Source organism: Hippopotamus amphibius, chromosome 12 (assembly GCF_030028045.1).
Source record: "Hippopotamus amphibius kiboko isolate mHipAmp2 chromosome 12, mHipAmp2.hap2, whole genome shotgun sequence".
Taxonomy (NCBI): Eukaryota; Metazoa; Chordata; class Mammalia; order Artiodactyla; family Hippopotamidae; genus Hippopotamus; species Hippopotamus amphibius.
The window spans coordinates 59,484,982-59,512,973 of NC_080197.1; the positions used below are offsets into that span (position 1 = coordinate 59,484,982).

At 38.4% G+C, this 27,992-nt stretch overlaps 1 protein-coding gene across 5 annotated transcripts in view; it reads left to right on the forward strand.

The window, feature by feature from the left end:
* Positions 1-27,992, forward strand: part of DNAI7 (dynein axonemal intermediate chain 7) — a 71,788-nt gene that overhangs the window by 42,981 nt on the left and 815 nt on the right. For 3 of the 5 annotated variants that reach the window (XM_057702200.1, XM_057702204.1, XM_057702201.1), the window contains 6 exons: positions 13,638-13,713; positions 17,326-17,486; positions 20,000-20,156; positions 23,576-23,832; positions 25,251-25,418; positions 27,334-27,447. In XM_057702200.1, the coding sequence (XP_057558183.1) occupies positions 13,638-13,713; positions 17,326-17,486; positions 20,000-20,156; positions 23,576-23,832; positions 25,251-25,418; positions 27,334-27,447 (933 nt within the window). The remainder of the gene's footprint in view (positions 1-13,637; positions 13,714-17,325; positions 17,487-19,999; positions 20,157-23,575; positions 23,833-25,250; positions 25,419-27,333; positions 27,448-27,992) is intronic. The other 2 variants (XM_057702202.1, XM_057702203.1) reach the window with 1 other exon arrangement.

Sequence of the window (27,992 nt, forward strand, 5' to 3'; positions counted from 1 at the left end):
ATATTCTGTATATGTCTGTTAAGTCTATCTTATCTAATGTGTTGTTTAAGGCCAATGTTTTCTTATTGGTTTCTCTCTGGATGATCTATCCATTGATGAAAATATGGTGTTAAAGTCTCCTACTATTATTGTATTGGTTTCTATTTCTCCTTTATGTCTGTTTGCTATGTATATTAGGTGCTCCTATATTGGGTGTGTGAATATTTACAAATGTTATATTCTTTTATTAGATTGATTTATTTATCATTATGTAATGACCTTGTCTTTTATTTTATTTTATTTTTTTTTATTTTTTTGGGCACACGGGCTTAGTTGCTCCGCGGCATGTGGGATCTTCCTGGAGCTGGGATCGAACCCGTGATCTCTGCATTGGCAGGCGGATTCTTAACCACTGCGCCACCTAGGAAGCCCTGACCTTGTCTTTTATTACACTCTTTTTCTTAAAGTCTATTTTTGCTGATAAAAGTATAGCTGTACCAGCTTTCTTTTGGTTTCTATTTGCATAGAATATGTTTTTTTATCCTTTCACTTTCAGTCTGTGTGTGTCTTTATATTTAAAGTGAGTCTCTTATAGGCAGCACATTGCTGGGTCTTGTGTTTTTATTGATTCAGCCACTCTTTTGATTGGAGAATTTACCCTGTGTACACTTATTGATAGGTATATACTTACTGCCATTGTGGTAATTGTTTTCTGGCTGTTTTATAATTCCTCTGTTCCTTTCTTCTTTTCTTGTTCTCTTCCTTTGTAATCTGATGATTTTCTGTACTGGTATGCTTAGATTCTTTTGTCTTTATCTTTTGTGTATTTACAATAGGTTTTTTTTTTTAAATTTATTTATTGGATTTATTTTTTTATTGCCTGTGTTGGATCTTCATTGCTGCACATGGGCTTTCTCTAGTTGCAGAGAGCAGGGGCTGCTCTTCATTGTGGTGTGTGGGCTCCTCATTGTGGTGGCTTCTCTTGTTGCAGAGCATGGGCTCTAGGCATGTGGCCTTCAGTAGTTGTGGCACATGGGCTCAATAGTTGTGGCTCATGGGCTCTAGAGCGCAGGCTCAATAGTCGTGGCACACGGACTTAGTTGCTCCACAGCATGTGGTATTTTCCTGGGGCAGGGCTTGAACCCATGTTCCCTGCATTGGCAGGCAGATTCTTACCCACTGCGCCACCTAGGAAGTCCTACAATAGGTTTTTGCTTTGTAGTTACCATGAGACTTACATTTATACAACTTATACTTATAACAATCTATTTTAAATTAATAACAATTTAACGTGAATGCATTCTAAAGCTCTACTCTTTTACTCTCCCCCACATTTTATGTTCTTGATGTTGTAACATATATTTTTATCTTGTGTTATTCTCAACAAAATATTGTAGTTATATTTCTTGGTACTACTTTGTCTTTTAACATACATACTAGCTTTATTAGTGATTAACCCACCATTTTTACAACAATGTTCTGAATTTTACATATATTTTTCTTCACCAGTGAGATTTATACTTTCATATGTTTTCCTGTTACTAATGAGCACCCTTTCATTTCAGCTTGAAGAAGTACCTTTAACATTTCTTTTAAGGCTAGTCTAGTGGTGATGAACTCCTTTAGCTTTTGCTTGTCTGGAAAACTCTTTATCTGTTCTTCAATTCTGTATAAAAATGTTTTTGGGTATTCTTGCTTCATTTTTTGTTTGTTTGTTTTGTTTTGTTTTTCTTTTGAATACATTATTCATTGAATACATTATTCCACTCCCTTCTGTCCTGCAAATTTTATGCTGAAAAACATACCAATAATCCCCCTGGTATGTAACAAGTTGTTTTTCTCCTGCTGCTTTTAATATTCTTCCTTGTCTTTAACCTTTGACACTTTGATTATAAAATGTGTTGGTGTGGGCTTCTTTGAATTTATCTTGTTTGGAACTCTCTGGGCTTCCTTGATCTGGATGTCTGTTTCCTTCCCCAGGTTGGGAGGTTCTCATCCATTATTTCTTCAAGTAAGTTTTTTGCCCCCTTCTCTCTCTCTCCTCTCCTGTTGGAGCCCCTATAATGCAAATGTTGGTCTGCTTGATGTTGTTCCATAAGTCTCTTAAGCTATCTTTACTTTTTCTCCTTCTTTTTCTTTTTGTTTGGGTGAGTTTTACTGCTTTGTCTGTGAGTTCTCTGGTCTTTTTTTTCTAGCTTTATCTAATCTGCTGTGAATCTATTGTATTTTTCAGCTCACTTATTGTATTCTTTCACTCTGTGACTTCTATTTGGTACTTTCTTATATTTTATCTTTGTTGAAATTCTCAGTATGTTCCTTTATTCTCCTCCTTGGCTCAGTTAGCATCTCCATGACCACTGTTCTGAGATCTTTATCAGGTAAATTACTCATCTGTTTCATTAAGGTCTTTCTCTGAGGTTTTATCTTGTTGTTTTGTTTGGAAATATATTCATCTGCTTCTTCACTTTTCTTGACTCTCTGTATTGGTTAGATAAAACAGCCATCTTTCTCAGTATTGAAGGAGTAGTTTTGTGTAGGAGATGAAATTTATCCTTCAATGCTGCCTTGGTTGTCTCTCAATTCTTTGTGATTATTCAAGCACTGACTTTATTTTTAGTGGCTCCCAATAGTTGACGGTGTGCCACGACCTATCAGTGTCCCAAAAGGAAGGAGCTCGGTCAGCATCTAGGTCCAGGCTGATTGGAAGCCAAATCTTCAAGCAACAACTTTTAAAGTATTCAAATATGCATCTTTCAGGGAAGGACTGGGGGATGATCTTCTGGGATTTTCTGCTCCCACTGAGTTGAGCCTTGAGGTGATAGCCAGTTAAGAACTGTTTCTTTCTTTGCTACCATCCTGTTGAACTCATGAACACAAGCTGTGCTGGCCACCAGGACCAGGCAATCAAGGGCCATTCCCTGGGCAGCAGCCATAAAAACCAGGACACCAGACACACATACAAGCTTCCCTTGGGAAATACTGGTGCTCAAGGGAGATAGTGCCTTTACAGTAGCCAGGTCGCGGAAGCAACCTAAATGTCCATCGACAGACGAATGGATAAAGAAGAGGTTGTACATGTATACAATGGGATATTATTTCAGCTATAAAAAGGAATGAAATTGGGTCATTTGTAGAGATGTGGATGGACCTAGACACTGTCTACAGAGTGAACTAAGTCAGAAAGAGAAATATTGTATATTAACACATATATGTGGAATCTAGAAAAATGGTACACATGAACTGGTTTGCAAGGCAGAAATAGAGACACAGATGAAGAGAACAAACATATGGACACCGAGGTGGGGAAAGGGGTGGGTGGGATGTGTTGGGAGATTGGGGTTGACATATATACACTAATATGTATAAAATAAATAACTAATGAAAACCTGCTGTATAGTACAGGGAAGTAGAGTTACTTCACCTCATCTGCAGTAGAAACTAACACAACACTGTAAAACAACTATAGCTCAATTAAAAAAACAAGTGAACCTGAAAAAAAATAAAAAGTAAAAAAAAAAGAGAGAGAGAGAGAGCGATAGTGCCTGCCTTTTGAAGTCTCTGTGGAGGATTACAGTAGGCTCCTAGATGTGTGTTCAGTTAAAAGTCTGCCCCTCAAGCCACAGCTATGAAGATAAACTAATAGGCCTCTTTCTCAGAAAGACTGAGCTCCTGGGTCTGTCTGTACTGGGTCTCCTCTCTGCTGTGCCCTGGGGGTGGCAGCCAGTTAAGAACTCTTTTTGCATTTGTTTCAGCCCTGTGGGACCTGTGCATGTGAGCCCACTGGCCACCAAAGCCAGGTGATCTAGGGGTGTCCCCTGGGTGATACAAGCTCCCTTTGAAGGAGATATTGGCGATCTGGAGCAAAATAGAAGGAGAGCACAAAGATATGGTACCTGCTGGCCTCCGTTTGGGGAGAGTAATTCAGTAGGCCCCTAGCTGTGTGTTATAGTAGATGCCTGCCCCTCAGGCCTCCGCTTTAAGATAATGAAATAAGCCTGTTTCACAGAAAGTCGGGTTGCTTTTCAGTTGGCTGCCTCTGCCCTGGGCCCTGGGGCAGGTGAGTCCACGTGTGCAGGGGCCCTTTAACGTGGGATAGGGAAGGTGGGAAAGAGTCGCGGGAGGAAGGGGATATGGGGATGTATGTATAAATACAACTGATTCACTGTTGTACAGCAGAAACTGGCACAACAGTGTAAAGCAATTATACTCCAATAAAGAGCTTAAAAAAAAAAGAACGGTTTCTCAGTTTGCATAGCCTTATGTGTCTGATGGAAGCAAGCCCTATTGGCTTTTGAAGCTAGATGTTTGGGGGGTTAGTTTCTCAGGTGCACGCCTTGAACGTGGAGACCTGATGCGGCGTTCAGACTCTGCTCCTCAGGGAGAGGCTCGTGTTTGTGTGCTCCCTCCTGATGTTGGGTTGCTGCACAGGGGTGGGTTTACGGTGAGACTGTGTCTCAGCCGCTCCTATCTGCTTCAGCATGGGCTCTTCCCCATTCACCCCGTGTGTAGGAGTCACTCCACTAATTCTCGGGGTTCTTTTCAAAGAAAATTGTTCCACGTGCAGCTGTAGACTCCGTGTGCGGGAGAAGATGAGTTTGGGATACTCCTACGTCACCATCTTGGATGGGAACCTATTTACTTTTATGTGGAAAAATACCCAAGGTGTATCGTTAAGATATTCTTTTCAAGATGTGAACCTATATTTGCAATATTTGTCAGGGAAAAAGTACTTACAGAAAAAAATCTGGCCGCCTCCTTAACCAAACCGTGGCTAACTTGGGTGGGGGGCAGAGTGTGAGACAAGTGGGATGGTGCTATACTCTCAGTGATTTCTTTATTCTCTTTATACTTCTGTGTTGTTTGAATTTTCCATCAACGAGTACTGAACACACATTCCTTCCCTAATAGAAAATGAAACACCATATTTCTTTTCTTTTTGGTTTTAGAAAGGGACAGTTCCTGAGAAGCCTCTGTGACACTCCACTTGCTATCCTGTCCTTATGCAAGTCCCTTCCTCCTGTCACCATCTTCACTCTACCTAACACCCACTTGTCTCTTAAGACTTACCTTTGTTGACAAAAGTTCAGTTAATGATCAAGGTAAGAAGAAAAAAGGACATTTTATTTGAGCCAAACTGAGAATTCTAACCCAGGAGACAGACTCTCAGAAGCTCTGAGAACAGTTCCACTTGTTAGAAGCCAAAGGCACAGTCATATACATTTTCGAGACAAAGGCTCATACATCAAAATGACACACTGACGTTTTACATAAAGTTCACCAAAGAGACATAATCCAGGTAAGCACGTACAAAGTGAACAGTAAATCACCATGACCTCTTATGGAGTTGGGAAAGAATGCCAATCTTCTCAGAAGTTACGTTGCCGACATCAGAGGAAAGGATAAAAACATTGATCTCTGTGGCAGGCATTCCCACCTTGGAGGAGGTCTGGCTCATGTACAACGCAGATGCACATTGTACATTAGGGAGGGCCCAATACAGGCAGGGAATATGTTATGCTTAAATTTTCTTGTCCTGCTTTAAAATATAAATTTTATTCCATCACTTTCAATTTTACCTCCACAAAGTTCTCCCCCTATTTTCAGGCTAAATTAGATGTATCTCTACTATGCTCTTATCATTCTGTTTAATTATTAGAATTCTTAAACACTAAATTATGATCTTGAGGCCAAGAATATCTTGATAGACTTCATGTTTACAGTAAGCACAGGGCCTGGTACATGACAGGGGCTCAATAAATGTTTATTGAATGAATGAAGGGATAAGCGAATGAATGGATGGGTAAGTGATTGAAAGTTGGCCCTAACTTGAGTCTGATTTGCTGTGAGCAACCTGTGTAAGCACTGTCACCCATGTCAAAGAATTCAACCAGTACCCACGTGAAAATTATCCTGTGTTTTGAAGACACTTAGGAGTCAATTACAGTTGGGTGTGCTGGGAACCATTTCTGCTACTTTAGGGAATCTACCAGCTTGTCACTAGGGATTCTCGGGACGCTGTCCTCAGCAGCTGTGACCCCTGGAGGGATCTGGCATAGTGCAGGGGGTGATGGGAGGGGTTCACTTGCAACACCACAGCGGCCTCAGGAGAAGTGTGCTTCTTGCAGTCAGCTGGAACTCAGAATGTGAAGCAGTATTTATGGATGGTGGTGAGGTTTGTATTCTTGTATAATCACAGCAATATAGAAACTACCATACCCTAAATGTCACTCATAGCACTGTTTCCTTGGTGTGGCAGAATATGTTATAAATTTTTTAAACTGGCACATACATTCATGAAAGTTAACTTGTGTGTGTTATGTGTACATGTGTGTGAGTGTGTGTAAATTAGGGACTACCTGTAGGGTCAGTAGGGAAACTTACTGTGTTTTGGCCTTAGAGGAAGAGATTTCTCTATTTTTAAAACTTTTTCTTTGGGATAGGCTGCTTATTTTTATAATTTTAGGTTGGCATATTTTAATATAATATTACATTTCTTATATCTTTTTAATAAATTTGGGGGCCGATTGTAAGGCAAATATGAGTATAATAATGCACGAATTGGTAGCCCAAAATATCTGAATTATGCTTGATATATGATATGATTACAAATAATATTTAGTATTGATACTTTCTTAGTTTAAAAATTAAGTCTCTTTTAGAAGATGGTCCAAATTATGTCTTCCTTTTTCATGGGTCTATTAAGAATTTTGCCACTAGAGGACTCTTAATACCATATTTTAGTTTATTTAAATATGTGCTAATTATACAATAATGTCGGTATTGGCTAATACTGTCTTCCCAGGTAATCTATCTTAGAAAATTTTTAGAAAAGCCTAATTTAAGTGTAGCACAATGTGATAAATGTTGCTTCTTAAAAATGATAATTATCTTCAGAAACATTTTGGTGATCTAAGGGGCATGAGTGGTATTGGGCCTTTGAACTATGTAAAATTCAAGTTAAAAATAGTGTTTGTCTTTAAGATACTCTCAGCAGATACAAGATTTAACATACATATGAGTATATATGTATTATACATATTTAATATAAATATGAGTGTATAATATATAAAACATATATATGAAACAAAATTTACTAAGTACCTTCTATAAGGAATTTGACATGATTGTGGAGGAGAAATGTAACAGTTACCATACCTTCTGCTATGTGCAATGAGAGAGATTAGGCATGGGAGCTGAGATATCAAATGAATTAAAAAAAAAAAGCTTGAGTGAACAGATCGGAAGTCTTCCCTGATGAGGTAACATTTGAGCTATATCTTTTGATAGGTGTGGAGTTTAGATGGGAAGGATAGGAAATTATTCTGGTTGGAGGGAAGAGTGTGGAGATACGGAATAAATAGGCTTAGGGATTCAGGGACTTCTTGGCATCATCATGGATAAATTGAAAATCTGTGAAAGGAGTTGCGAGATGGAGGGGATATGGGGATATGTGTATAAATACAGCTGATTCACTTTGTTGTACAGCAGAAACTGGCACAACAGTGTAAAGCAATTATACTCCAATAAACAGCTTAAAAAAGATCTGTGAGAATTACCCACATGAAAAACCTAGCTTCAGCATTCTTCAGCCTTTAACGTCCCACAAATTTACACTGGCAACCCATTTCCCGGGTCATACCCTGGACCTTGTTCTTATTTCTTTACTCATTCATCACATATTTATTGAATGCCTACCTATATATGCTAGGCACTATTCTGGTCCCCAGGGGGCAGTGGTGAAGGACAAATGAGATTCCTACTCTCATGGTTTACTTATAAGTCAGGAGAAACCAACGATAAATAAGAAGAAACTGGAAAATAACAGATATTAATAAATGCCACGCACAGAATTAAACAGGGTGGTATGGCAGGGAATGACTGATGGTACCTAGACTGGGTGGTTAGGGAGGGGGCTTGTAAGATGAGGTTTTTTTTAAAATAAATTACAATTTTTAAAATTTGTTTATATGTATATTTTTTGGCTGCATTGGGTCTTTGCTGCTGGGCACGGGGCTTTCTCTAGTTGCGGCGAGCGGGGGTTACTCTGTTGCGGTGCACAGGTTTCTCACTGCGGTGGCTTCTCTTGTTGCAGCGCATGGGCTCTAGGGCGTGAGGGCTTCAGTAGTTGTGGTGCGTGGGCCCAGTAGTTGTGGCTTACAGGCTCTAGAGCACAGGCTCAGTAGTTGTGATACACAGGCTTAGTTCCTCCATGGCATGTGGGATCTTTCCAGACCAGAGATGGAACCCATGTCCCCTGCATTGACAGGCGGATTCTTAACCACTGCGCCACCAGGGAAGTCCCTGTGAGGTTTTTTTTTTTTATTTAAGCTGAGACCCAAATGACCAGAAGGAATCAGCTCATGAGACAGAAGTGAGGACCAGAAAGAGGGCCAAAGGACTGACGTATAGTGGGCAAGGAAGAAAGTGGTATGAGATGATGTCAGAGAGCAAAGCAGAAACCAGGTGAAGCAGGGCTTTGCAGGCCAGAGGAAGAAGTTAATATTTTACTGTAAATGCAATGAGAAGCATTAGAAGGCTGTAAGTAGGAGAGTGGCATGATTTATGACTTTGACCAGTTATTCTGGCCACTTTGTAGAGAATGAATTGTGAGGGGCCAGAGCAGAAGCATGGTATCAAGAGCCATGAGAGGTCGTGGTAGCTTGGACGAAGGTGGTAGTAAGAGACATGGAAAGGTGGATATGTCTGGGATATGCTTTGAAGGTAGAGTAAACAAATCCTGCTGAATTTTGATTTGGGGAAACTAAGCAGATCGTGGCGCAGTTTATTGAGATGGACAGGAATGGGCTGCCCTGGTTGAGAGTGACGGTGAAACTAGAGGATTTCACCGGGGGCATGGTACGTTTGGGACATACAAATAGAAATGTCAAGCAGGTAAGTGTGAGCCTGGAGTTCTGAGGGAGGTTGGCCTCGGCCACCATGTGCCATGGAGACTGTGAGCTCCTGGGGCTGAGCAGCACCGTGTGTGTGGCCTGAAGGCATCACTTAGCGTGGATTTGGGAACCACCAGCCTATGTTTGGTATTGAAGCCTCAGGAACAAATGAGACTTTGGCACACTCAGGGTAATCATTCTTTTTTAAAAAATTTATTTATTTTATTATTTTTTTTTAGAGTGTACAATTTGGTTTTTTTTTTCTTATTAGTAATGTACATATGGCAATCCCAATCTCCCAATTCATTCCCCCCCAACCCTCCCCGCTTTCCCCACTTGGTGTCCATAGGTTTGTTCTCTACATCTGTGTCTCTATTTCTGCCTTGCAAACCGGTTGATCTGTACCATTTTTCTAGATTCTGCATATATGTGTTAATATACGATATAATCATTCTTATCTTTCTTCAAAGTGAAGCATATGATACTGTATGTTCAAAATTCATCTTCAACTCCTGACCAAGAGCCAGTTCCAACAATTTGTTCTGAAACTGTAGTTAACTTACCTTTTGATGATGAAAAAATTGGATTTCAGATCAACGAACTTCCTTTGTATAGATTTTCTCTTGATGGACAAGAAAATTTGAGACGTTCTATCAAATGTGTGCAGTATTCAGTACTGACATTTTGCAGATGTCCAATATCAATATCACCTATTTCACTGATAATTATTGCTATCAAGTCTCCCAGGTTCTCTTCAAATAACTTTCATGATTTTTGTGGCTTTTGATTGGTTTAGTTATGTTTTCACACTTAAATCTTTTATCCATCTGGCATTTATTTTAGTATAAAGTGGGGAGAAGCTAAATTTATTTTATTTCAAATCTTAGCCAGCTGTCTCAAAACTCTTACCATGTAAACCTAGGCTTTTCCTATTGATCTGAAATACCATATGCTATATTCCCAAGTGGACCCTGGGGTCTGTTTCTGGAATTTCTAGTCTGTTTCCATGATCTTATCCATGACCCCAATTATGTTTTTATATCAAATTCAAATTACATATCAATATACATTAAAAGAATTTCCACGTTACAATAACTGCACATTAATCAAGTTGCAATGAAAAATACTTAGCTAGTGTTTTGTCAAGTTCTTCCCTGTTATAAGCCAATTTCTATACCTATTGAACCAATGTGTCATTGAAAAGTTATACTTTACCTTCTCTGCTTCATATTCTGTCAACATTTCCAGGCAAACAGTTTTTAGAAATGTTATTATTTAAGTATATTTATTAAAAACCTATAAATTTTAAAAATTAATTTATTACTCTTAATTTATTATTTATTTTTAGCAGCATTGGGTCTTAGTTGCTTCATGTGGGCTTTCCCTAGTTGTGGCAAGCGGGGGCTACTTTTTGTTGTGGTGTGCGGGCTTCTCATTGCAGTGGCTTCTCTTGTTGTGGAGCACAGGCTCTAGGTACACGGGCTTCAGTAGATGCAGCACACGGGCTCAGTAGTTGTGGTGCATGGGCTTAGTTGCTCCAAGGCATGTGGGATCTTCCTGGACCAGGGATCGAACCTGTGTCCCCTGCATTGGCAGGCAGATTCTTAACCACAGTGCCACCAGGGAAATCCCTATAAATCTATAAATTCAGTGCAATTCAGATAAAAAATCCAGTTGGTAATTGTTGAAACTTGACAAAATGCTATTAAAATTTAGATAGAAGAAAAAAAATACATGGAAAATTTTCTTAAACAGTTATGATGAAAGAGGACTTTGCATTAGCAGATATAAACATAATGATAATATGCAGAAAGAAGTATTTTTTTTCCAGCTTCATTGCCAACAAACACAAGGAGCTTTAGAATGTGTAAAACTATGAAGGATTATAGTATCAATAAATGTAGTTTGGAGTTTAATTTTTGTGCAGGAATATGTTCTAGCTGTGATGACAGGAAAACATTCTAGAATAGTTATTAAGATTAAGGAACTTGCACCAGAATGTAAACTGACCCATTGCTTCCTTCCTCCAGAAGTCTAACTTCAAAAAAGAGTCAATTGATGGGCTTCCCTAGTGGCTCAGTGGTTAAGAATCCACCTGGGAAGATCCCACATGCCATGGAGCAACTAAGCCCGTGCGCCACAACTACTGAGCCTGAGCTCTAGAGCCCATGAGCCACAACTGTTGAGCTCATGTGCTACAATTACTGAAGCCCGTGTGCCTAGAGCCCATGCTCCTCAACAAGAGAAGCCACCAAAATAAGAAGCCCGTGGCACTGCAACAAAGAGTAGCCCCCCTCTCTGCAACTACAGAAAGCCTGCACGCAGCAAAGAAGACCCAATGCAGCCAATAAATAAAAAATAAAATAAATAAATACTTTTTTAGAAAAAAGAGTCAATTGAGCTAAAGAGTAACATAAAATTATAAAAATTGTGAATTATGTAAAGGCAATGTGTTGAGTTAAATACAAGATTGTTCTATTGTATGATAATACGGACTCTGATAAATTCCTCTTGTTGCATACTGAAGTACTGTGGTTTTCAAGGGAAGAGTTCTGTTGATAAAGTCTAAATTCTTGGTCTCCCTGAAAGGTAGAAAGGTTTGATCTACATGCTAAGGATTCTTAGTTTTTTGAAGATGTGAATTGGAAAGCCTGAGTCACTTGGTTTGATATCTTTGATATTATTGTTGGAGAAAATCCTTCCTGTAAGAAAGAAATGCAACTGGTTTTTTAATGGTAGATAATATCAAAGGCCACCTAGATATTCCATGGGCACCTCAAATTCAACATATCCACAATCAAATTCACTATTTTTTCTCCCCCAAACCTATTCTTCTTCCTTTTCTTTTCTTGGTAATTATTACCACCATCCATTGTACTACATAAGCCAAACATCTGAAAATCAGTCTTTGCCGATCCCTTGCCTTACTTCTGTATCCAGTCGCCATCCAAGTTATGTTGATTTTCTTCCTTCTCATCTGTCATATATGTTCCTTCTAATGGCCCTGATTGCTGCCTATCCTGAGTTAGCTCCTGATCCCCTTATCTGGGACTTCTTACTCTTTACTAAGCAATACATTCATCAGCTGTGGCCACCAGAATACTCCTCCCAAGTGCAAATTTCTTCATGTTACTTTCCTCGTAAAAGTCTTTGGGGGGCTCTCTTTTACCCATAGAGGAAATTCTAGTCTTTAGAGTGGCATCCAAAGCCCTCCACAAGCTGGCCCCTGCCTCTCTCCAGCTTTAGATATTTACACCCTCCTAGCCTGTCTCATTCCAACCGTACCTGATAACTTGGGGGTGCTTGGAACCCTCTGTTTTGCTTCATACCTTTCTGCCTTCACTCATACTTAAAATTCCCTGCCACCGTTTTTTTGGGAAGACCTAATTATCTTTCAAGATTTAATTCAAACTTTACCACCTTTGGGTAGCATTTCCTATTTTCACCACCCACAGACTATTTTTCCCACAGAGTTAACTGTTCTTCCTCTGTATTCCTGTTGTGGACCCCTTACTACACCACAGCACCCACAGATGGTAGAATGCCTATTTGTTTACCTGCTTCCCTAATAGACTGGCAGCTCCTTAAATCAGAGACCTTGTCTTTTTCTTCCTTTTTCTTCCTAGTATCTAGTGATGCCTGTACAATTTAGGCACTCAATAAAAATGATTTGAATGCATGAGTTAATAAGTGAGAAGTGTCAGAGGCCTGATGGAAAGGGTTGGCAAAGAATGCATGGTGTTAAAACTGGTCAAGAGGAAGATACAGGGCAATACAGGGATGAGAGTAGGGAAAAGATAATTTATAACGGGGACTTGGCTTCGTATGGTGGAAGAGGATGAGAGGCTTGGTGGGATTAACTGGCATTAAGCTTCTGACCAGAATTCTGGTATAAGGTTCTTCTCGTGCTGTAGAAAAGTACAGATGGTATTTGAGGTCAAATGAAAGTTTGCTGGAAATGATCCAGTTTGCAAATATTAGCACACGCACACCAAATTTTTATATCACTGCGCTTATCTAGTACTTTACAGTATACAAAATTCTTTTATTATTTTATTTGACCCTTACACCAATTATCTCCCTAAGCTTCAGTTCCCTTTTTTGTAAAATGAAGATAATAGCTCTCTCTCAGGATTGTTCACAAGAGGTATTATATGTCTGGCACACAGTTACATGCCAAATTGGTTGTTAGATCAGAAATTTGAGGCTCATAATGGTTAAATGACTTACTTAAAGTCACAAAGGTAAGTTAATGGCAGATTTGGATATAAATTCATATGCCCTCTTTTTGTAGTATTCTTTTTACTACACCATGTTACAAGAGTGTCTTCCACATTACTTGGTGCATAGCATCTTTAATTTCCCTGAGAGGTTTACCCCAAAGCCGGCTTTGGAATTAGTCTATCAGAGTTTATTGCCAAAATCAAGCAAAATCTAAAACTTGGCTAAAACCAAAATGCAAATATAAATAATATTTTTATAGCTTGCATTGCTTCCTAGTCTCTCTGTTTCACACTTAGGGGTTTTCAGCAGAGAATCTGGGCAGGCTAGCTCCTGCCCTTGTGAGGTTCTATGGAGATGTGCTCCCATTTAAATTCATATTTAAAATATTGTTTTTGAGTCCAGCTTTAGGCCAAAGCAAGTGTCCATGTGGGGCCCTGGAATTTAGGTAGGAGAAATCTAGTGGGGCCTGGGACAGGAAGAGAGTGAATCTGGGCTGCAGCAGACACTGACCATCACACCCGTCTGTCCTTGTGTTTCCTCTAGTGTTCTGTCCAGGAAGAACCTGAAGCCACAAAATATGAACTGGAGATGAAATTATTAAGTGAAACAGTTTCAGCAGGTATTCTTCTAAATTGCATTTTTAGAATTTAACTTTATTGGGATTTTCTGCTTATGAAAGAAATACAGGGACATTGTAAAAACAACTTAGGTGTTGCGGAAGTGTATTTAAAGTGAAAATTCTTCACCGCTCTTCTGAGATAACCAATGCTAACAATTTTTAAAAATTGGTGCGCTCTCTCTGTCTCTGTCGCTCTCTCTTTTGATTTTAAATAGAACCATGGGATCATATCATACAAATGTTTTTGTTGAAAATTACTTTTTTTCACCTGACGGTATTTGTCATTGTACATACATACATAGAATACAACACATATTCTACTTAAATGAATAATATTCAACATCATTCTAAGAGCACACTGGTAGCCTTACTTTTTAAAGCATCTGTATAATCTCATCCAATAATGGGACATTATTTAATTCCTTATTAGTGGACAATAAGGTTATTTCTAATTTTTTTTATTATTGCAAGCAATGTTACATTGAACATTCACAAGCACATGTAAAATAATCTAGAAAATTTTCAACACTTTTGTCTTCAGTCTTATCCTTGCAAATAGCAATCGGATACAGTTTTAAAATGTCAAAATGATAGTGATGTCTAATTTGCAAATCTTTTAGTTTGAGATTTATGTACATCTTTTCCATTAACTTTATCAGTATGCTTCTTTTCCAGTAACTTCTAAGGAATCTATTTTTTATACGAGGGTGAGTCAAAAATTATCCACACTCTGGCTATAGAATTTATTTTTTATTTATTTATTTTTTCATTTTATTTATTTATTTTTTTTGAGGTACACCTAGTTCAATCATCTGTATTTATACACATATCCCCATATGTAGAATTTATTTTAATTAACTTTTAGAAAAGACAAGTACATCATATTCCAACATAACCTCCTTGCTTTTCAATACGCTTTGTCCATCTGTCAACAAGCTTTCATATTCCCTCACTGAAAAATGTTTTAGGCTGAGCTGCAAGCCACGAATGCACTGCTGTCTTCACTTCTTCATCAGAAGTGAATCTTTGTCCTCTTAGGGCTGCTTTCAGGGGACCAAACAGGTGAAAGTCTGATGCAGCAAGATCTGGACTATAGGGAGGATGCTTTAATACCTCAAAGTGAAGTTTGTGCAGAGTGTCGACAGTGTGGGCAGAAGTGTGCGGACGTGCATTGCCATGCAAGATCACAACGCCCTTGGATAGCAGTCCTCTGTGTTTAATCTGAAGTTTAGGCTTCAGCACAAACTTTTCAAAACCTAAGTCTGTCATGGATTATTTCATAGGCGGAGCCATGGCTGATTTGCAAATGACTTGCCATATAATCCACTGTCACTCGTCTATTGGGCAGAGTCATTTCACGTGTACACTCAATGTTGTCATCAGCCATGGACGTGGACAGGCATCTGGCTCCTTCTTGATGGCTAGCACTTGTGCGACCTTCCTTGAACTTCTCTATCCATTCACACACATTCATATCCATTCTTGGAGACAAAACACTTTCTCCATACTGCGCATAAAGTCTTCAATAAATAACAGCACCAGGTACATCCTCAGGCCACAAAAAGCGAATCACTGCACACTGCTCTTCTTTTGTGCAAATCACAAGTGGGGCTTCCATTTTTGCTCGCACTGCAGTTACAAATGAACTGATGTAACATGTTCACACCTGCACAGCAGTGACTGGGGAGACAGTAGCCTTGAACAGAAAGCACTGATAAGACAGTGCGGCCAACAGAAATTGGCCGCAGATAATTTTTGACTTACCCTTGTATATTTCTTAGCATATTTTTTATAATAGGCTTCCTGTCTACTTCACTTTTTCCAGCACACTTTTGTGTCAGCCATCAACTAGGTTTATATAGTTATAATTTTTCTATAATTCTTATGAGATAATTTTCCTATTAGAAATATGACATATTCACTTAATGAACCTCTCTCAATAATACCAAGGTTTCTATATGGTGGTCCCCAAATAATAAATATCATAAATAGTGTAAATTTGGACACAGTATTCTTTCTGAATTTCTTTTCAGATAAATGGACTATTAATTAGATACATTTGAAAATTTCTTAAGGTCTGCATTTTATTGAATGTACACAAGGAAAAAGCAGCAATTGCTTGACTGGAATTTTCTCTGGCTATTTCCACTTATTTTCAGTGCCTGATCTCCATGAGTTAAATTCAGTGCCATCTCAGTGTGCTTCCTTTGATGGGAGAGGGAAATTGTAATAATAGATAATAAGACTAACAGTTCCTGAGTTTTTACTCTAGGTCTGGCACCAGTTCTAAACTCCTTTCTTGTATTAAATCACAGGCCCCCCAGATTGTAGAAGATAGATACTACTATTACATGCATTTTGTTGAGGAAGAACTGAGACTAGGATGTTAATTAGCATATCTTGTCTACAGTCACACAGCTAGTCAAGGGTGGAACCTGTAAGCGGTCTGATTGCCTTTTCTTATCCATCACACTCTATTGAAAGATTTTTGGTGAAAGGTGGGAATGATAATATGTGACATCAGATACCCCCTGACTGTGCACTGAGATTTATGGGATCATAGGATTTCCCCGTAAAATGTCTGAACACAAGGTTATCCAGTCCAGTTTCTTTACTTTCAAACCTCCATCCCTGTTTTTCTATGAGCTGGGTGTATTTTTATTGGAAAAAAAAAATAGCTTTCATTTCATATACGGACTTTTTTTTTTTTATCATTTTACTTGCTTGTTTCAGAGTTTTAGCTCCATAATGTCCAATTTAAAACCATTACTTTGTCAGTTATTAAATTTTGTGTGAAACCACCTTTGATCTTTTATAATGAAAGTTAGCAGCATATGCCACCCCAAATCTGCCACTTTGGCATAAGAGTTATTTTGAGCTGAAAACAATTAAAAAGATGCAGATGCAAGAAAAGGTCCTTACCCTCCTCCTATTTGCTTCAAAGCAGGGCATAAATTTTCAAAAGAGTTCTTCCTCCCCTCTCTACAAAGATTAATTCCCAGAGACAGTTTTAGACCTTATCAGCCTGAAGAGGGCACCAGAGGAATTTACATAACAAACTTTATCTCTGTCCTTGGAAGCCTAAAACTGCTTTCCCTTGTCCTCTTATTTCTCCACAAATGTGTTGTTCTTTGTAGAAGATGCTGTATAAGCCAGAGTTCTAAACCACCTCCTTGAGTTACTAATTTTTCCCAGGGTATCTTCCATGAATACATGAGGTGTACATGTCAATAAACTTCTGTTCATCTTTCTCTAGTAATTCTGTCTTTTATTACCAGAGTCTCAGCCAAGAATTCCGAAGGGTAGTGGGAAAATTATTTTTCCTCCCATACAATAAACTACATTTTTAAAGTTTTTATTTTAATAGTAACATACTTATTGTATACAAGTTCCTCAAATGTCAGTATACAAATGCACCCTAACATTATGCATGCCTATTCCCACTTTCAAGCTTAGCTTTGTGAATAATTTTGAATTAACCACATTTTGAAGATGTTCAGTAACTAAATAAAATCTTCATTTACCAATATTAGAATTTCTTCATTTTCCTACTAAGAAAATACAGAAATGTTATGATCTGTTTAGAAACTGAATTACTCTGATTAATTTCAGCACAGTTGTTGCTGTTAGAGAATGCTCGTGAAAAGCCATATTTTTTTGAAGAAAATGAGGTTGATTTATGCCAATTCACAACTCTGGGTGGAGTGTACCACTTGGATATCTTGGAGCTTCCTCCAAAATGTAAACCAATGAAGGGCTGGATGATTGTGGAAGTAGGTTGATTCTTGAATCAAAATTTATGAATAATTTCTCATGCTTTTACTTTATCTCAAATGATCTAACATCTAATGAACTTTAACCCTATTAAGTAAACACAAAAGGAGAAAATATAATTTTAAACTGTCTTAAATGTATACATTTGAATCAGATACTAAAGGAAAGGAATCTGAAATATATGGATTTTAAAACTAGAATTCATATATGTGAACTTAATTGTAAACCTATAGCATTATGTTTGTATTGTGCCAATTTGACCTTAATAATGACAGTCTATTTCAAAGGCTGGCAAACTTTGTCTGTAAAGGGCCAGATGGTAAATATTTTCAGCTTTGTGGACCATACCAGTTCAGGCGTTGCAGCTCCTCAACTCTGCCATTATAATATTAAAATAGCCATTTGTAAGTGAATGGACATGGCTGTGTTCCAGTTAAACTTTATTTACAAAAACTGGTGGGGGCTGGATTTTCCAGGAACTGTAGTTTGTGGATTCTGGTGTAAATCAGTGGTTCCCAGCATGGGGTCCCTTGGCCAGAAGCATCTGCATCGTTTCGCGTCATCTGGAAATTTGCTAGGAATGCACGTTCATTGGCCCCATCTCAGTCCTACTGAATCAGAAACTCTGGAGGTGAGACTCAGCAGTCTGTGTTTCAGCTAAACACACCCCAGCGTCTGAGAACCATCTGTCTGGCTCCTTGATATACAAAGTGTGGTCCATGAACCTGCAGCATCAACATCACCTGGGAGCTTGTTAGAAATGCATATTTGGGGCTTCACCTCAGATCTACTGAATCTGCGTTTTAACAGGAGCCTAAGGTGATTCATATGCACATTAAAATTTGAGAAGCACTGATCCAGGCAGGGCCAGTGCTGCTGATGTACAGATAGCACACGATGAGTAGTAAGGATGCTGATGGTAGCAGTTGTTCATCATTTTTCAGGGAGTTTCTCTCTTCTGTTTCAACAAGCCATAACACTTGCACTAGCATTGACTTGGTTTAGCTCTTGGTGGCCTACATCCCAGATACACCCAGTTATGTTGTCACGGCCCCTTCCTCCTTCCTTCCTCGCCCTCCTGCCCTTCTTTTCTTTCTCCCTCCTCCCTCCCAATCCCGTCTGTCTGCTCTAACACATCATGTACATAGATTGTCAGGCACTTCTCACCCACAATCCGATGCGTTAAGGATCTTCGTGCATTATTGAATTAGAGCAGTACTTCTCAATTTTTATTTTCTTCCATTATCATACCTCTAAGGAGACTTTGTAGGCATTTTTTTTCCTAACTGCCCCCCATAAAATATTAATACCACAGATATACTGTATATCTGCTATATGTATATCTGTGTTTTATACCTAGAAGAGTACAATGCTTCCATGTCCCCCCTAAACTAATTTTTACCCTCTTAGGGATGATGTTGCTGTCTCTCTCCCCTTCTCCCCACAAATGAGGATGCAGTTACGAGGGTGAACCTGGGGAGATAATCTGGTCTGTAGCCACTTTTAAGAATCTATTTGAACCAAGCTTCCCTCCCTCAGGGATACTTGACGGACACGGGGGAGTCCAAGAAAGACACTCTTTGGTGAAGGTAGGCCTTCAAAACTTTACCCGTGAGAAGGTCCGAGCCTGAGCTGCTGATTTCAAGGATTCATCCAAAGAGCTGTTGTTGTTGAATTTGGCAGGATATCCTGATACCACTACTCCAGGCTCTGTGTTTGGGCCCAAAGTATCCTCCTTCACACTTGTTTTTCTCTCCTGCAACAAGGAGGCCTTCCTCCTTTTGTCCAAGTCCCTTTTTAATAATCTCACACCTCCTTTAGAAATTTTTCCCATCCAATTTTTTCCTCTATTTTGTAACATTTTTAATCCCCCCGCCCCCACCATATCCTTCTCTACTAAATTCTGATAATGCACAAATCTCCTTTATCTCACAGATATCTGCCCTTGGCTTAATTTATTTTCTCCTCCCCCCCTCCCCGCCCCGAGCTTTTTTGAGATATAATTGACTTATAACATTGTGTAAGTTTAAGGTATGTGATACGATTTTTAATTAATTTCATTCATTCATTTCTACACTTCTCAAAAGGTTGCTTATACTTTTTCTGTCTTCCTCCACATACCCTGGGACAATAGGATTTGGAGTCCTATAGATCTATTTTTGACTTCTGGTGCCTTCTTGAACTCATTTTGTAATCTTTGGCATATTGATTTCTCTAAGTCCCAGTTATCTTCCCTGTTAAATACATGCCTTGTAGAATTACTTGGAGGGATAAAATGAACAGCGAAGTCCCAGCCCATAGGAGGGTTCTGAATTACATTCAAATGTAGTGATTTTTTTCCCCTCAAATCATTATCTTTAATTTTGTTGTGACAGTTTGTTAGTCAATCTATAGTTAAGTGTGACCAAACTATATTGCTTATTTAAAATAACTACACAGCTTATTCAGCAATATTTACACCTTTGTTACCAGTCAGCTTCTAACTTGATATTATTTTGGTCATTTTTAAAAGATACACAAAGAAGGATTACAGAAATATACATATCCTCCAGAAACTACAGAAGACTTTGAAACGGAAAACGTTTTCCCACCCATAGAGGTCATGCTTGAGGTTCATGAGAACGTAATCTTTTTCGAGAATCCTATGGTTGCACGGTGGGATGCTGAAGGTACAGCTTTGACAATTATGTAATGAAAAGAGAGATAATAATATAAATCCTTAAGTCAAAATAGGAAATGTAGCATGTAAACTGAATTTTTAATCTTACATATTTCTATGCCAATCCTAGGGTCTTTGTTTTGTTTGCTCTTGATGGAAATGGAGGTTGGGGTTTTTTATAACTGTTAGCTCCTGAAGTGTTTATATCTGCCATTTTCTCTGAAAAGTTACCTTATGGCTATACAATTATGTTTTGTTTTGTTTTTGTTGTTTTTTTTTTTAATTTATTTGTTTATTTATTTATTTATGGCTGCATGGGGTCTTCATTCCTGCACGCAGACTTTCTCTAGTTGTTGTGAGCGGGGGCTACTCTTCACTGTGGTGGGTGGGCTTCTCATTGCAGTGGCTTCTCCTGTTGTGGAGCACAGGCTCTAGGCACACGGGCTTCAGTAGTTGTGGCACTCGGGCTCAGTAGTTGTGGCACATGGGCTTAGTTGCTTTGCGGCATGTGGGATCTTCCCAGACCAGGGATTAAACCTGTGTCCCCTGCATTGGCAGGCAGACTCCTAAGCACTGTGCCACCAGGGAAGTCCCTGCAACTATGTTTTAACAAAGAAGGAAATGAACAAAAATATCAAGATAGTATAGCAAATCAAAAACAAACAAATGAAACTACTCTCTCTTGAAATGGCCAAATAATTCAGATTCTAGGGATTAAAATTTGCTTATTGTAATGTTAATGATTTATAAGTTGCAAAGCTTATTACAACCAGGTACTGAGGATGGGGAGTGCACAAACGGCAAACCTGAGAAAGAGGAAAACTAGCCACCGTCAGCCTCTTTATACCTTTTGACTGTTGAATCATAGGAAATGATCGCTTATCCAAAAATGTTAAATAAATATCAATAAAATCAGAAGTACTAACAGAAATACAAGGTAATGCCTCACCAGTCATTAACAAATACCTTCTTTGGGGTTGGCTGGCTAAACTTGGAAGAGTCTCTGCCTCATGAATTAATGTGTGCATTTGGGGGGCTCTCAGATGAAAGCTGGATAGCTTTGTTTTTAGTGTAGGTGAATTATTCTACATCCATCTACTTGTGAAAGGATGTGCATACTAGATGATAGGTTTAGAACAGATAAGATCACTAAAGCACAGGGCTATTACTTTACTTATTTAGTTGCAGGGGCAGAGAATGTAGAGAATACTTTGTACTTTACACGTTTTTATGGTTGCTACAATACTCTGTATTTCTGCTTGTATAGACATAGCCACAAGATATTATTTATTCTAGAAATAATTTATATATTAAAAACAGTATATTTCTATCAATACATTAAACCATAAAGTATATCAAAATAAACAGTGAGTAATCTTTTCCTTTCATGTTGCTTTAGAGGTTTCACTTTTCCTTTCATTTAATGATAATGTTCCTAAATATTTATCACACTAAAATTTATTCACACTCAATTAGAATTAGACAAGGTAAATCATCCCACATGATTCAGGGAAATACAATATGTAAAATTTGACTCTAACTGCAGTGATTATATGATAGTAACCTACAACTCCAGTAATTTTTAAACCATGGGGAAACTTTCTTGCCAGGAAATACTAGAAAGTTAAAGAATTTATTTATAGGCAATACTTAATTTTTACGTTTACAAATTGAAATAATTTTGTTAATGTAAAAACAATAAGAGGAATTATAAATAACTTACCTTTCCAATATAATTGTATTTATTATAATGACCTTAAGAGTCAAAAATAGGGGCTTCCCTGGTGGCGCAGTGGTTAAGAATCTTCCTGCCAATGCAGGGGGCAGGGGTTCAATCCCTGGGCCGGGAAGATCCCACATGCTGCAGAGCAACTAAGCCTGTGCGCCACAGCTACTGAGCCTGTGCTCTAGAGCCCGAGAGCCACAACTACTAAAGCCTGCATGCCTAGAGCCCATGCTCTGCGACAAGAGAAGCCACCACAATGAGAAGCCCACGCACCACAACAAAGAGTAGCCCCTGCTCATCACAACTAGAGAAAGCCCGTGCACTGCAAAAAAGACCCAACGCAGCCAATAAATAAATAAATAAATAATTTTTTAAAAAAGAGTCAAAAATAGTCAGTGGAACCTTCCATGTGAGAAGAGGAGAAAGCCAAGTGAGAATGAAGAGTGTGTTCTAGGAAGATAATTGTTCACTCATTCGTTCCATAACTATGCTAAACAATAAGAAAGACAGAGATAAGTGAGACAGTTCCTTCTTCCAGGAATTTTCAAAGCTGTAGAAGAGGCAGACAGGGAAAAAAATCATAATACAATGTACTAAGGTGCTATATAATAGACAAAAGTGCTAAGGAGCAGAAGAGTGACTGGGTCCCATCTAGAGAGTAAAGACTTCTCCTAGAGTGGAATATTGAACAGGTCCTTAAAAGACTAAGAGAACATTCACATGTAAGTCTTGTGTGAACAGGTCTTCACTTCTCTTGGGTATATCCCTTAGGAGTGGAATTGCTAGCTTGAATGGTAAATTGATGCTTAACTACTTAAGAAACTGCCAAATTGTTTTTCCAAGTAGCTGCACCAGCAACATATGAGGTTTCCTATTTCTCCACATCCTTGCCAACATTTGTTATTATCTTTTTTTTTTTTATAGCCACTCTAGTGGGTGTGAAATGGTAGTTTGTGTTTTCAATTTGTATTTCCCTAATGACTGGGAATGTTGAGCATCTTTTTTAATGTATTTACTATACTTTTGTGTATCTTCTTTGATTAAATATTCAAATCTTTTGCCCATTTTTAAGTTGGGTTGTGTTGTATTGTTGAGTTGTAAGAGACATAAAAGACCACCTATTATCTGATTGTATTTAATGAAAAGTCCAGAAAAGGAACATCTTTAGAGACAGGAGGTATATTAATAGTTGCTTGCGGCTGGTGATGGGAATGGGAATTGACTATAAGTGGACATAAGATATCTTATCAGGAGGATAAGAATGTTCTAAAACTGAATAAAACCAGATGGCAGTGATGGTTCCACAGCTTGGTAAATTCACTAAAAATAACCGTGTCCTCAAGACAGGTGAAGTTTAAAGTTGTTTAAAAGGAAAGATGAAGAGAGGTTCTCCAAAAGGCAAAGGAAGAGCCCTCTAGGAAGAAAGAACTGCATGTGTAGAGGCTCAGAGGTATATGATGTTGGGGAAGAAAAAAAGTGTGGCTGGAAAGAGGTAGAAGTGGCAAAGGAGGAAGCCAGAAGCGAGAGTCGGAGCTTCATTCTACAGATCTCACGACTGTATTAAGGAGTCTGGACTTGATCCCGTAGACAGGAAGAAACTCCCAGCAAAGTGGGCTTTTTGCTGAGATTCTGTTCTAAATGTGAAAAATCAGTTTATACATATTGCAGTTATTGGAGTGGTTTCATTCATTTTATCTTTGCAGAGGGAAAAATGGAACTAATGTCACGTTCTTCCCAATTAAAAGGTAAACACTGGAAAACCGATGGCATCAGCAATGTATCTTACAAATCGGAAGACAGACTTATAACATTCAGCTTGGAAACTTTTGGTCCTGTTACCTTGCTTCAAGATGCTCATGTTAATATGCCATACCAGTCATGGGCGCTAAGACCCCTTGGTGTGAATAAAGTACTTCTGACTGTGACTACGGTATTCACTGAGATTCAAATACAAATTAAGGTAAACTGCTGTTATAGCAAGTCACATCAGAGAGCTAAATCTCTTTGATGACAGAAAGTGTGTCAAAGCAGTTAGTTACCGGTGGTTTACATGTTGAAATATATCTTTTATGAATCTATTTAAAATATACCTTGAGCTGTAACTTCTAAATGAAATATTAGATAGGAAATAAGATGTAGTAAGTAAAGTACAAATTTGTACCCGCAAGTTACTGGGAACAGAGCAGTTGGTGAAGCTAAAGCCTGGTTGCAGTATGACTTTCGGAATTTTTGATCCACTCTAAAGAGGCTTCCTGATCTTATCACCCAGCCAGTTGAAATCCCCTTTCAGTGCCTCCACTGCTCACCAGTCGGAAATTACCCAGTCGGAAATTGAGAGACACAAAAAGTGGATTTAGTGGTTGCCTGAGGCTGAGGGTGGGAATGAGGGTTCACTGTAAATGGGCATGAAAGAGTTTACTGGAGGGAAGAAAATGTTGTAAAACTGATTTATGGTGATCATTGCACCACTCAGTAAAGTTACCAAAAAATCACGGGACCATGCCCTTGGGTGGGCATGGTGAATTTTATGATATGTAAGATATACCTCATGAAAGTTTTTTTAAAGGAGAGAGGAAAAAGAAAAAAGAGATAACCGGAAATTCCTTATGAATGTGGCAGGAAGCTAGCATGTCATCAAACTTGGCTTTTAAAGTCACACAAGAGTTGTGAACACTGTACACCTTCAAATTGCCACTTTGCAAACTTTATTTTTTTAATCTTTTAAAATATTTATTTATTTATTTATTTATTTATTTATTTATTTATTTATTTATTATGGCTGCTCTGGGTCTTCGTTGTGGCAAGCGGCCTCAGTAGTTGTGGCACACAGGCTAGTTGTGGCATGTGGGATCTTAGTTCTCCGACCGGGGATCGAACCCGGGCCCCCTGCATTGGGAGCATGGAGTCTTAACTGCTGGACCACCAGGGAAGTCCCCCACTTTGCAAACTTTAAAACTGGATAATAATTTTGTGTTATTATATTAAAATTTTATATGTGTAAAAAAAATGATGATCCTTAAAAGTTGCAACATGATCGCTGTCAAATAGCTCTTATGCTTCAATACGAACCCATGCAGTACTCCTAGATGATAACTTATAAAGTAGGAGGCCTGCGAGATTCTTTAGTTCAGCCCCTGGATTGCTCAGACAAGCCCAAGAAGAGTTGATAAACTGCTTAAGGTAACGTGGAGACTCTGTGATGGAGCTTTTGGATCAGGCCTAAAACATATCTGTCCTGCATTCTTTTTAATATAGGATAATACAGAAGTTTTTTAAAATAGTATAAAAGAACCTAATGGCTGGACCTAGAATGATAATGAGGTAATAGTTTCTTTAACCTACTTATATAAACAATTGTTTTTTTCTTATTGAAACTAGGAAAACCTCTGCATGTTAGCGTCAATCAAACTAAACAACAAAAAGCACTCCTCTATTTTGGAAGAAAAGTGGATGACTCCTGCTTCTTTCATTCTTGCTTTGAAAGAAACTGGACTGAATATCTTCCCTACTGGACACTCTCATTTTTATGTTGTTATAAACTATAAGGTAAGAATGAATCTTTCCAAATTTAATGTGATGGACATTTCGAATGTCAGCAAGTATTAAATTTTATATAAATCTTAAGGTACACCAATGGTTTTCTATGTTCACTTATATAAGATTATAGTTAGAAAGGAAGGAGTAACTAGCATGACCAGGGTTCCCTCAAATTTAACACGCTGTAGTATGATCTTCATGGAGCATAACCACAGCTGGTCAGTTTAGTGCCAAGGCAGTCTGAGCAACTTCCCATTTTGTGTGCTTTCTTTCTTCTAACAGACTGGACATGTGTAAGATTTCTTACAAGAGTAAATGAACCGGCAGGTTCCCAGACATGATAAATCAGGCAAAATTAAACATGTACAAGGACCACCGATACACAAAACCTACTTCCTTCTATTTCTTGTCAGAGCCTCCCTGTCTGCCTATAGCGTACTCATAAGTTAAGTTAAATGAGATCCTTCCATGTTAAACTGTGAGCTCCTTGAGGGAGGTGACTGTTTCTTAATCAACTTTGATTCTTCCAGCACCAAGCCTATTCCTAGAATACAGTAGATGTTTAGCAAATATTTATGATGCATGAGTGAAGACACAGTGCTTCTAATCATGAAAGGTGTTTGGGGCAGAAGAGTTCTATACTCAAGAACAAGTTTATAACATACCAGAAAACGGCAATATAGGTAGACAGTTATAACACTCGACAATAATCCTGTCAATGAGTGTATACATATATGTGTAGGGAAAAAAACCCACCTTGGTTTTAGTAACTCAAATTGCCAGTTACTTTACAAATGCTGAATGTCACGTACTAGTCATCTTTTCAGAATATTATACTCGAGACTTTTTTTCCTGAACACCTATATTCTAGACATTGTTTTAAATGCTTAGGAAATATTAGTGAATAAAACAAAAGTCCCTACCCTTGTGGAGCTTAGATCCTAGTAGAGGGAGGCAAAAATAAACAACAAACATAATAAACAAAATTATCTTATGTCAGAAGGTGATAAGTGGTTTGGGAAAAAGAAAAGGTATAATATCAAATAGGGTGTAGCGGGAGGGGGGCTCAATGAGAAGATAAGATGTGAACAAAGCTTCAAGGTGGGGAATGTAGCCAAGTTGCTATCTCTGGACGGAGATCAGCTTCCAGGTGGAGAGAGGAGCTGGGGAGAGAGCCCAGAGGGAGTGGCCTGATGTGTCTGAGGATGGGAGGAACAGCAAGGAGGCCAGGGCACTGAGAGAGCAAAGGGAGAAGAACAGGGGATAAACTCAGAGAGATAATGGGGTATGTGGGGGATGTCAGACCACAGAGGCCCTTGTGGAGCACTGATAGGACTTTGGAGTCTCCTCTGAAAGGGGAAGCCATCGCCCCATTTTGAAAAAGAAGTCATGTAATCTGACTTACATTTTATTTTATTTTTTTAATATTTGAATTTTATTTTTTTAATAGTTTTCCTTTTTAAAAATTTTTATTGGCATATAGTTGATTTACAATGCTGTGTTAGTTTCTGCTATATAGCAGAGTCAGTTATACATAAACACATATTCACTCTTTTTTAGTTTCTTTTCCCATATAGGTCATTACAGGGTACAGTAGGTCCTTATTAGTTATCTATTTTATATATAGTAGTATGTATGTCAATCCCAATCTCCCAATTTATCCCCCCGGCCCCTTTCCCCCTTGGTAACCATAAGTCTATTTTCTACATCTGTGACTCTCTGTTTTTGTAAATAAGTTCATTTGTACCATTTTTTAGATTCCACATATGAGTGATGTCATATGACTTATCTGTCTTTTCTGACTAATGGCGCCTGACTTACACTTTAAATGGGTCTGTGTTGAGACCAGACTAGTCTGTAGGAGGCCACGGAGGGAAAGGAAACTTGACAGGCTCTACAATTAACTCTGTTTGTATATTGACAGTTTCCTCCGGTAGAAGTGAAAGCTTATCGGCAAATGGCCCTGCTCAGTTCAGCTTTTGCGTTTGGTTGGAGCAAGTGGAATATAGTATGTGATTCTAAAAAAGTTGTATTTCAGGTATGGTATGCAAAAACCCCAGCAGAGTATTCTGTCCTCCAAAAGAAGATACTCAAGAGCTAAATGAATGTAGACCATGGTTTCTCCTCTTAAAAAGGTGAAAAAAATTAACATTCAAAATGGAGTTTTAAAACTTCATTTTCTTTAATTTTGTCAAAAATATAAAACCAAACCATGTGAAGGTTACACCTTCATTGTCCATTATGGTATTAAAAGCTCTTGATTTCAGGCTAGAGGCCTTACCTCTCTTTGCATCAACTGAAGAACAAATGTAAGCCTTTCACGTGAATATATCTATGATTCACGAACTTTCTCCTCTGAGAGGGTTAGGCCTCCAATTTAACTTTCTGGAACATTTCCTACTGCCTGATAAAGAAGGTATCTTATCAAAATCTACAAGTTGACTGATGAATATTTTAGCATAAACGAGCCACCATGTTTATCTTGTTTATTGTGTGTTTCTCATATTAGAATATAAGCTCCTTGAAGACAAGGTTTTATTGTTGCCGCTGTTAGTTATTTATTAATACGTTTAGTTATTTTTC